General features: G+C 43.8%; 1 protein-coding gene across 1 annotated transcript in view; it reads left to right on the plus strand.

The window, feature by feature from the left end:
* The first annotated feature begins 8213 nt into the window (after window positions 1-8213).
* The window catches only part of LOC146185171 (uncharacterized), a 45685-nt gene continuing 41615 nt past the window's right edge, over window positions 8214-12283 (plus strand). The window contains exon 1 of the mRNA XM_084607766.1: window positions 8214-8296. Coding sequence (XP_084463892.1) covers window positions 8214-8296 — 83 coding nt within the window. The remainder of the gene's footprint in view (window positions 8297-12283) is intronic.

Consider the following 12283-nt stretch of genomic DNA (forward strand, 5'->3'; position numbering starts at 1 on the left):
AGTGGAGCCCTCTGTCTAGGACCCCATGTGCCACCTCCATCCCGCAGTCCCGCTAGAGCAGCTCGTGCTGGTCTTGTGAATTGATGCTGGAGAGAGCGGTCTTAGGGACAAAAAAAAAAAAAAAAAAAAAGGGGGGGGGGGGGGGGGGGGTCTCAATCCAGAGTCCCGTTCGCCGCTGCTATTTGCTCGCCCCGCTGGATGAGTCGGCACTGATTGGTGCCAAATCGTCCCTCACACTATACGATTTGCGGTAACTGAAGGCAACGAGAACGTTAGAGTCGGCCTTTGTGAACAATCCGTTTAGTACCGTTCTCTACGCATATGCAGGCTGAACCGAGTTGGCCCGCTATCAATTTATTTGTTTTGTTTTGCCTTTCAAGGCTGCCGGCGCTTCCCTTTGGAAGGCTGTGTTTAGTTTTATATATTGAATATTGGTTTGTGCAGTTGGGATGATTATATTAATTGACCAAGCGCGGAAGAAAATATTCGTTTTATATAGCCGAAAGTCCCAACTTTTATTCGATACAGACATTGGATTTGCCGACATTCTGTCCTTCTGAGTTTAGCACTGACATTTATTTGTAAAGTTTTTAATACTGTTGTGAAATATCAAATATCCAGGTGAAGGTCACAGTAACACGAACTTACTTCTTCTTCTTCTTCTTCATCATCATCATCATCATCATCACCATCATCATCATCATCATCATCATCAGCCTGATTATACCCACTGCAGGGCGAAGGCCTTTCCCATATTTCTCCACTTAACCCGGTTCTGTGCTAGCTGCATCCACTTGACCCCTGCGAACTTCTTAATCTCATCCGCCCACCTAACTTTCTGCCGCCCCCCGCTACGCTTTCCTTCCCTTGGAATCCAGTTTGTTACCCTCAGCGACCATCGGTTATCCTCTCTTCGCACTACATGTCCTGCCCATGTCCATTTCTTCTTCTTAATTTCTACTAGAATGTCGGTAACTTGAGTTATTTCTCTGACCCACTCTGCACGCTTTCTATCTCTTAATGTTACCCCTACCATTTTTCGTTCCATAGCCCTCTGGGTTGTCCTCAACTTAAGTAGAACTATCTTGGTTAGCCTCCACGTTTCAGCCCCATAGGTGAGTACAGGCAAGATGCAACTGTTGTATACTTTCCTCTTGAGCGATACCGGTAAGCTGCTAGTCATAATCTGCGAGTGCTTGCCAAATGCGCTCCATCCCAATCGTATTCTTCTTGTTATTTCCTTTTCGTGGTCCGGGTCTGCGGTTACTACCTGTCCTAAGTAGACATATTCGCCTACTACTTCCAGTATTTCACTACCTAATGTAAACTGCTGTTCCTTCCCGAGGCTGTTGAACATTACCTTAGTCTTCTGCATATTGACTTTCAAGCTTACCTTTCTACTTTTCCTGTCTAGGTCATCAATCATTATTTGCAGTTCATCCCCCGAGTTGCTTAGCAAGGCAATGTCATCAGCAAATCGCAGATTACTGAGGTGTTCTCCATCTACACTTATCCCTAACTGCTCCCATTCCAAGTCTCTGAATACTTCCTCTAAACAAGCTGTGAATAGTACTGGGGAGATTGTGTCTCCTTGCCTAACACCTTTCTTTATGGGAATTTTGTTACTTTCTTTATGCAGAACTATGGTTGCTGTGCAGCCACTATATATATCTTCCAGCACTTCCACGTACGGCTCGTCTACCCTCTGATTTCGCAATGCCTGCATCACCACCGAGGTTTCAACTGAGTCGAAAGCTTTTTCGTAATCAATGAATGCTATGTATAAGGGCTGGTTATATTCCGAGCATTTTTCTATCACCTGATTGATGGTATGGATATGATCGATAGTAGAGTACCGTTTCCGAAACCCTGCTCAATCCTTTGCTTGATTGCAGTCTAAGGTTGTCCTGATTCTATTAGCGGTTACCTTAGTAAATACCTTATACGTAACAGACAGTAAGCTGATCGGTCTGTAATTTTTAAGGTCCTTAGAGTCCCCTTTCTTGTGAATGAGGATAATGTTTGCATTCTTCCATGGTTCCGGTACCGTCGATGACACCAGGCACTGCGTATACAGGGTGGCCAGTTTTTATAGCACGATATCCCCCCCCCCCCCCCCCCCCCCGTCCTTCAGCAAATCTGTAGTTATCTGATCCTCTCCAGCTGATTTCCCCCTTTTCATAGTTTCTAGTGGTTTCTTGACCTCGTCCTTCGTCACTGGTGGAACGTCTGACTGTTTTTCCCTACCGCCAATCTCATTACGGTCCTGACTACTTTGGCTACTGTAGAGATCTGTATAGAACTCCTCGGCTACTTTGACTATCTTTTCCATATTAGTAATGACGGTTGCCCGCCTTGTCCCTTATCGCATACATCTGGTTTTTGCCTATGCCAAAATTCTTCTTTACCGCTTTAAGGCTTCCCCCGTTCTTTACAGCATGCTCAATTTTCTCCATGTTATACTTCCTTATATCGGCCACCTTGCGCTTACTGATTAGCTTTGATATCTCGGCCAATTCGATCTGGTCTGTTGGATTGGAAGCTTTCATACTCTGGCGTTTCTTAATCAAATCTTTCGTCTCCTTAGATAGCTTGCCGGTATCCTCTCTAACTATCCTACCGCCTACTTCTACCGCGCACTCAGTAATGATATCTCTGAAATTATTGTTCCTTGCCTCTAGGGTAATGTCGCCATCCTCAGTTAGAGCTGAAAACCTATTCTGTAGCGAGATCCTGAACTCTTCTGCCCTCCCCCTCACCGCTAATTCGTTGATGGGTTTCTTTCTTACTAATCTGTTGCGTTCCTTCTTCAGATTTAGGCTAATTCGGGACATCACCATCCTGTGGTCACTGCATCGCACTTTCCCGATTACCTCTACATCTTGCATAATGGCGGGGGTTGAACACATTATGAAGTCGATTTCATTTTTAGTCTCTCCGTTAGGACTTTTCCATGTCCATTTCCGGTTTTTCCGTTTGCTGAAGAAGGTATTCATGATATCGTAAGTTATTGCGCTCTGCAAACTCAACTAGTAACTCCCCCCTGCTATTCCTAGAACCAATGCCATAGTCACCTACTGCCTTGTCTCCTGCCTGTTTTTTCCCTACCTTGGCATTGAAATCGCCCATTAGTACAGTATACTGCGTCTTTACTTTTCGCATTGCCGATTCTACATCTTCATAGAAGCTTTCAACTGCCTGGTCATCACAACTACATGTAGGTGCATAGGCCTGTACAACCTTCAGTTTATACCGCTTATTAAGCCTAATTACGATGCCTGCAACGCTCTCATTAATACTATAGAATTCATCTATATTACCCGCTATATACTTATTGACAAGGAAACCTACTCCTAGTTGTCGCCTCTCTGGTAAGCCTCGATAACACAGTACATGCCCATCCTTCAGTACAGTATATGCCTCATTCGGCCTCCTAACCTCACTAAGCCCTATGACATCCCATTTCATGCCCTCTAGTTCCTCTAACAGCACTGCTAAGCTAGCTTCACTAGCTAGAGTTCTAGCATTAAACGTTGCCAGGTCAGTTTCCAATGGCGGCCTGTCCAGCGGAGCCAGACTTTCTTAGCACCCCCTGCTGCGTCACAGGTCTGACCGCCGCCGTGCAGCGGTGGCGTAGCGGTAGAACATCCGCCTCGCATGCAAGAGGACCGGGGTTCAAATCCCGGTGCCGCGCAATTCTCCACCGGATGAAAAAAAAAAAAAAAAAATCCGCGTGTCGATGGAATTGCATAAACAGGTTTGGGGTGCGACCTGATACCGGTGATCACCTCCGGCAACGCACTCCCTCACCAGAACATGAGTTGGCCACCCTGGTGCAGTAATTGGCCACAACCTCCTATGATAAGCTCCATAAAACCCCGGCCCTCAGTCACCAGCGGCTGCGGAACAACTGACCACGAACTTACTTGTGTTCCTGATATTATGTCATAGCCATCAAGTTTAGTGAAAGCGTAAGAATAAGGGTAAAAAAGTCCCTCGTCAGCGGCTTACGGAAGGAAGCAGGCTATAAAACAGAACTGGGCAGGTGCAGCAGGACAGGAGGAGCCACAGGTGTGGCGAAAGCAGTTTTTCGAAGCATACGTGCAGATTTGATGATGATATCGGCGGACCATGTAGTCAGGTATTTAGAAGTTCAGCGCACCACCTACACGAAAATTCTAGCGAGCAAAGTTCTTTGATATTTGTTGGGAGGGTCTTGCACGATTTCAGAAATTTGTGGTTGCGAAGACTACTTGAAAGCCCACTAGTCGATTGAAAAAAAAAAAAAAAAACTATTAGGCCCGAAGAATTTTCAAGAAGGCTGTGGAAAGTTTCAGAATATTCAAGAGTGCCCAGCAAGGGAATTTTATTTTATAGTTCGGCATTGTCAGATGAGGATGTCGCAAAGGGCTCCTCGGCTATGGACTGGCCTAACCATGAAGTCGATTAATATTCATTGGAGGACCTAGGACTCCGTTGCAGCTGCCTGTCCAAGAAGGCGTCGACAATGTAATGTCGATCGCAAACACTTTCAGTGGTGTACCAAAAACTCCTTTATTCAGGATCAGGTATCCCTGTTGCAAGTCGTTTGCCTCGTTTTGAAAATAAACGAAGCGACGAGAAAATTTCTCTCTCCAAAATTCCCTGACTTGGTATCTTTGGGACGAATGTCAGTCCTATATTTTCTCAAAAAGCGAAAATTGGTGAAATGAAAGATTGCTGGCAGCAGGAAAGAAATCTGAACACAATCCCGCCATTCTTCCGTCGCAGATAGGCCGCGCTGGCTTTGATAACATTTTCTGGGTGGACTGTGTGCCCTATGCCGTGTGTCGTCTCTCGGCGCAGGCAGTGCTCGCCGCTTCCGTTCTCCAAGGACTGCGATAACTGCCGGCGAAGCGACGCCGCCAAGCAACGCCGCCCTGGAAAGCAGCGCGCTAGAAGTATGCGTGTCAATAGCGGCCTCATTTCTCACCCACTGGCAGGGGCGTGTTGGCCGCGGTGCAGCACTGCTGTGCAGCAGCGCTTATCGGAGTGAGGCCAGCAAATGAGCGAGTAGCTCGCGGCCTCGAAATTGCCCTAGGGGGTCCAAGGAGCAGCGCGGCTTTTGTTCGACGCTGGGCACCTTCGAAATTTCCTTCTCCTCCAATGTTTATCTAAATTTGGGAGCGACATACCAAGGTCAAAGACTTCAGAAGGCTCGAAGCGTTTCTTTTGCAGGCAAGGCTGGAGCTGCAGTTGTGCACTAACCGCTCGCAGCAGCCCCCCGTTGTTACGGGCGATGACCAAGGAGCACCAAATGCCTCTATCGGACGATTGATTTCGCTGTACGTAAGCTCTTGGCAGAGCGCCACGGTCCTGGTTCACTGCTTGCAGGCAAATAAAGTGGCTACAATGAATGAATGAATGAATGAATGAATGAATGAATGAATGAATGAATGAATGAATGAATGAATGAATGAATGAATGAATTTATATAAAGCCATGTAAATTATTTTCCGTAAGGAGCCGGAGAAGGCTCCTGCTCCTATTATTGTCGGTGAGCCATTTGGAGAAGTCCTTTTCCCTTGTTGCGGTTGGTCCCACTTACTGCAGAATGTGTGTCCTTGATGTCCTTGTCCCTGCACAAGTCCACAGAAGGTGGCGAACATCCACTTCTGCAGCTGGTGTGGAACACATCAAGCATGTGGTGGGTCCGATGTCATCTTGAGATTCCAATCGGCATGTTAGCAATGGGGTAAAGGCCGCCCCAGCTCTTATCCTTTAGAGGGAAACATCCTCGAATTATTTAAGTTATGAGGGAGGGGGAAAGTACACGGGGGAATGAGGGCACGTGTACTTTTCCTTAAAAAAAGATGCTAAGATAGGAACAGCGGAGCGGGAATTAAAAGTAAGCCTGGTGGGGGGGTGCATTAGTGTTCGGAACTTCGTGTGTGAGGTGGTCAACGTTTCTCTGCTCATCATTGAATATCTTTGTGCTTTCGAAATGGGGAAAGCTCAAGCACAGAAGTCTACATTGATAGCACATTAAATAATGTTTGCAGACATGTATGGATGAAAATATTAGACTCGCCTTTGGCTTTCTGAACAAGCTAACATTGGTAAGGTATGTATGATTTGCGTAGAAAAAAAAAGACCCTGTAGAAGAACCGATGACAATCCCTTTTACCAAAAATACTATAATCATTCTGGAAATCTAGCCGTGTAGATTCCATGTCTCATTTAACATGTCTAAATAACATTTAGCGACTTAAAATTCGCAAGAAAATTAGTAGACGGACACTTCTCTCTAACAGCACACCACGAAATAATTACAAAAAAAACTTCCATGTTAAGCTTTTATAAAATAGTATATCGCATTTTTGTCGTATGCTAACCTTTGTTCGACCTTAAAAGGCACACATTCATGGCAGATAGAACCGAATTAAAAATAGCCACGCCATTCAACCACAGCTATAGCAATGCCTGCACCAAGAAGCGCTGATTGCCACAGTTTAGAAATGAATGGCACTGAAGGCTTAACTCTCAGATCGATGTATAATTTGGCTCTCCGTACATAATTCGCCGCATAATCCAAGCATACTTTATTTTTTCTTTAGTCTAAAAATAGACATTTTTTGGGATAACAGTTTATTCTTTGACGTCTTAATGCCGTAGTTTGTCGTTACAGGCAATAATCTGTTTAATTTCAGTGGAGCTTTGAGCCGACAGATTGTGTTTAGTAAAATGGCGTGTTGAGCGGGTTGGTGCATAGTTAAACAAAAAGCAGCCCAACAACGCTGCGCTGCAATAAAATCTTCTGTTGCTAGTCAGCGCTGGTCCCATCTTCGCTCTTAAGAGTCTCCATTGTTGCGCTGTTTTTTTTTTTTTTTTTTAAGACTGCACTTAGTCAATAGTACCGAGGTGTCGTAACATGAAAAACGACTGACTTGCTTCCTCTTTAGCAAGAGCGAGAGGGTTTGCAAGCGATGCTTTCCTCAGATAGGGGAGGACTGGAATTCTTACTACGGTGTGTATTTCACTACGGGAATTTGCTAAGTAACTCGACTATCTTTTTACGTGGTCCTAATCATTGTTGCTTTTTTTAAATGTATTTTTCTGATCGTATGAGGAAGCTGTAAGCTCATACTTGTTTTGTCCAAAAGAGTAGGCTGCGTTATCTGAAATCGATAAATAGCGGCCCCGTGTCTATTACCCTTAACTGGTTTCAGTGTGCAATCATATGTGTTTATCAGTGCATCGGGAAAATAATATTTAGAACACTTAAGCTTTGCCTTTAGAGGATGACGCGATAGAGTAGGCTACCAAGAAATAAATACCCGCTTTAACTAAGCCGCGTGGACATGACTAGGTGGCTTACCAGTAATGCATCTGACTCATAATGCAAGGGTCCTGGCAGGTTGATTCTTTTATCGCCCTTCCATATTAAAGGCGAGGCCCGGGTTTACAGCTCCTGTCCAACGTAACATCAAGCAGCTCTGCGTGCAAATCAGTGCGTGACCACGTCAACCGCCAGCTATCATCTGCCAGCGCCATGCTCGTATTTTTCCGCTCACAATGTCGACGCTGACAGCGATGGACTCAACACCGACACCGAATATTGTGGTGAACGAAGCTTTTGGCGCCACCGAGTTAAAATATTTGTTCTTCTGTTTCATGAGATAAGGATAAATGAGTAAATATTACGCAGTGCGAGAAACTGAGCGATTCTAATAACCGGTAATTTGGAACCACAATGTTACATATATATGTTTGGTGTGCGAGCCGCGTAACTGGAACCTGTAATTGCGATTGTAGTTTAGTGTTTCTCCTGTTGCCTTTTTGCCTTTCTTTTTAACATTATCGATCAAATCACTTGCAGTGTGAGCAGACACCTGCTTTTATCGCAACGCAAAGTTTGCGTTGCACGAAAGTTTTGTGGCAAGTGGGGACTGTAATAACTCATGCCATCTTGGCGATTGCTACGCTACGAAAAGCAATACAGAAAGAAATCTGAATCCGCGAAACAGAAAGGGGCATGCCGAACATGCAAGACGACTAAGGGCAAAGTAGAATGCAATGGCGAAATTGCAGGCATTATATTGTACTTGGTTAGCATAAATAAAAAACTAGATTAACTGATTCCACTGAAAGCGACTGTGCCTAATATAGAAAGGTTGGTGCAGCTCATGTCAGAAATTATGATGACATACTAGAGAGATTGGCTTCGCATGAAAATGACGCAAAAGACATTCGTTCGAGACTATGCACTGGAGCAGAAGACTCATAGGATACAGGATGAAAATGAGAAGCTTCGAAGGTAAGTTAATGAACTTGAGTCGAGAAGCCAAATGCTAAACCTAGAATTTCAAGGGATTCAGGTTTCTGAAAAGAACACTTGGTGGAAAATGTGAACTCTATGGATAACCTAATGGGCTAATTAAACTGAATTAAAGAAGACTATTGCTTTAAGCCTAATGTTAATTCACGTAAAGTAGTTTGAACGATCATTTAAATTGATGACGGAATCACCGAAAAAAAAAATAATTTAGTGTTCAGGCTTCTCCGTAGCACACGGTGAAGAGTAGGGACACTGAAGATCCCGTAATTCGTAAAGACAATTCCTTTGCAACACATAAACGTTTGCATTGAGGAAAAAATCAACGTCAACGGAAGTAAAGCCCCGAGATATTGTTTGGTAGCATGAGGCGACGCACAGAAGAGACTGGGAGGAAGCAGGTGGAATTTAAAACGTAACCAATAATGACATCACCGTTTAGTTTCTCCGCGTTACTGCAATGTTCCGAGAAGAAGCCTGAAGATTGTCGTGTTTTTATTAGTTGATCGCGTCCTATGTTCAAATGGTGGGGCAAAACCACTTGATGAGCTTAAACTGCACGTTTCATATATTATATAATGCGTTTTTCTCGTGAAATTCTCAAAATTTTTTTCAGCTTCCCGTTAAGACCAAAGACTGAAACTGAGCAAACGGTGCCTTCATTTAATATGGGTATTATTCCGCATGCAACTGAAAAAAAAAAATATTATCTGTGGTTCAGTTCTGGTTAAACCTGGACGGAAGCGGAAGCTTCAAAAGCCTGCTGCATTAGTCCCCTATTACGCCCTATTAGTATAGTGCGGTACATTATTGGGGGCACTAAGCTCAGCCTTTAAGGGTATGACGCAAGAGCGTAAGCTACCAGCCAACATATAAAGTTCCGCTTTAACCAAGTCGTATAGACGTGCCTACGGGTCCTAACGTGAATGCAAAGGGTTCTTGCAGACTGATTCTGATATCACCCTCCCATATGAAAAGAGTGACTCGAGTTGGCACTCTTTCAGGCACCCATCGACTGATGCTGAACTCTTGAGCTTTCAGGTGTAGTGAAGCTTTAGCTTCAAAATTCCGAGAACACTATCAACACGGCACAAATGCGAAAGCCGGATCATTGCTTCTGCACACGGTGCATCACGTTAGATCTAATTACCACTAATGACTAAATGCACCGTAATTATCATCGTTGCTGTCATCATTGCCATGATCACTAATTACAGCTTCATTATCATCGCTACTCTCATCCTCACGGTAGACAAGGAGAATTGTGATGAACGATTCGCGATCGCCTTCTACTAAAACGTTTTTCTTTAAACTTCATGCCGAAGTTGTGCCTTTTAAAATGTAGCTTCATAAAAAATTATTTCCGTTTATTCTGTTAATTGTCCGCTATGTGACACACCTGAAACCATAAAACACTGTTTTATTGCCTGCAAAGATGCAATATTATTTTAGGACGTTCTGCAAAGAACACTGAAGAAAGACTATTTTGAGTTCCCACAGTGTGTGTTACTTAATGACCACCGAACATGATCAAGAATCCTTTACATGATTTTCCTCATTGGACTGCACTGCCTGTGGAAAACGCGCATATTGAATCGGAATGCTGAGCCTCTTTTTTGTCCCAGTACTTATTTCTGCCAGATGGTGCACCAGCTTAGAGGCATTTACGAATATAGTGATTAACAACCGGACTGGCTGCAATTGTTGATGTGTCGTCTTCCCTTGCCACCGTTTTAGTGAACTTGTGTTAAGTTGTGTGGTGTGGTGTTGGATGTTTCAATTGGACTTTTTGCCTAGAGGTTGATTACTTTGTAAATAATGTATATATCTCTTTCCTGTATTTAAAGGCATGTAATAAATACCACGTTGACAAAAAGAAACCCAGACGTGGCGCATTTGGTTAAATTGTTCGGCTGGGGATCCGATGGATGGAGGTTCGCTTCCTGGTGGAGAAATAATTTTATTTTTATGTCGGCGTAATGAGGATGACTGACAGCAAGTGAAACATCAGCGTACAGATCTCGCGGACATCTCGCGCATGGGATTTCGTTCCATGAGCCTAACAATACCTTAAAATACTGCTGATAAATATTGGCTCTTCCTGTACAATCGGTCTCCACAATCCTGCACAATCGGTTGTGCTGTTTTCCAGTCTCCAAATAAAATAATCTCAATGACAAAAGCCCTCAATCTGTTTCAATGCGGCGTAGTGAGGCGGAGAAAATAAGCAAAAGAAGGGCTTCATGTCTACACCAGAATTCGAACCATACACTTTCCAAGCCCTAGCCGAACACGCTAACCACTACGCCGCCTTTTGGTTCAGGTTCCGTGAAGGTCGTGGGTTCGAGTCCCGTAAAGGTTATGGGTACTAATCCCGTAGAGGTCGCAGATTCTAGTGTCATGAGGGTTTTGGGTTCAAGCCCCGTGTAGGTCATGGGTTCGAGTCCTGTATTCCTACCCCACCAAATACCAGCCGGAGGCTTAACAGACTACGCCAGCCGGGTACATGAGAAAAATACCTTAAATCTTGTCCAGCGTTACTGCTGTCTTCATTGCAAAGTACGCCTTCGACGACGACGCCTTCACCCCCGGTTTCCAGGAGGGAGAATGGTCACGTCATCTGCCGCCTTCACGCCATCGCTGCAAGGTAGAGCTACTCCGGCACGGAAGAATCCGTTGTCTTACACTGTGTGGTCCGCGGGTTCTTGCCAAACACTGCTATAGAAGCATTCCCAAAGCTTTCGCCTTATCGCTTTTAAAGGGCTTTAAGTGGCTCAAGAATATTTTATTTCTTTCATTATTTACTTATTTTCAAAGCATACATGTGATTACATAAAGACACTAACGGATCCTCAGCTAGAGGATAGTCGTGGGTATGCCAAAAATGGTTTAGTTGGTTTGGGAGGTTTAACGTCCCAAAGCGACTGAGGCTATGAGAGACGCCGTAGTGGAGGACTCCGGAACTTTCGACCACCTGGGGATCTTTAACGTGCGCTGACATCGCACAGCACACGGACGCCTCTTCGTTTCGCCTCCATCGAAACGCAGCCGCCGAGGTCGGGTCCGAACCCGGGTATTCCGGACAGTAGTCGGGCGTCTTGATGCAAGTAAGTCTACTGATGATTTGGGAGAAAAAACGTACCTATCAACGCAGAATGAAAAATTGCCATATATAACAACATTATGCAAACTGGTGGACTATCATGTGAAAGAGGTAAAAGGAAAGACCATTCTACATTTAGACTGTCGTGCTCAGTGGATTAACAATAATATGCCACCGATACAGGTAGATGACGCAAATAGAGTCGCTTTATTGAAACACTTTTGTATGAAGGAAACATTTCTTCATTGCTCTAATTGTATTAGGCGAAGATAAGGCTTGAGCACATTTCAAATTTGGACACCACAAAAAAAAAAAAAAGACATCGATGACTATAATAATTACTAGATGTTGGAAGTAAGTACTTTGCATGTGCGGCAAACGAGAACTGGACAGACGGGACTTGAATTAAACTAAAGGAAATATGATAAAATTGCAAGTAACACTGTTTACAAAAATTAGTGAGTGATATTCTCTTAGGTTATTGTGTTATAATGTTATTTTTTTAATAAGATGCGCGATGGAGTTCTAAGTGCAACGAAGTTGATCAGTTTAAGAGTACCTTTTTGCATTCTTACCACAGGATCAATATACGATAGGTATGTAAGGCTCCAGGCTTCAATACAGTATGTCAGCAGCGATCGAAACGATTAAAATAAACTCAAATATAATGTTTGTAATGTATTAGTCTGGAAATATTTAGGTGCTTTCGCTAATGTTTAGCAAGAGTAAAACAACTTTTTACACAGGATGTCAATGTGCGGTGCCAGTCGAAATTTTTATCCAAGATGACTCCTATAAGTATGAGATTTTAAAAGCATGGTTAATTTAGTTGAGGCACCATGTACATACGTATGTTAAACAGATGA

This window comes from Amblyomma maculatum, chromosome 6, assembly GCF_055883805.1.
Source record: "Amblyomma maculatum isolate TAMU_Amacu chromosome 6, ASM5588380v1, whole genome shotgun sequence".
Classification (NCBI taxonomy): Eukaryota; Metazoa; Arthropoda; class Arachnida; order Ixodida; family Ixodidae; genus Amblyomma; species Amblyomma maculatum.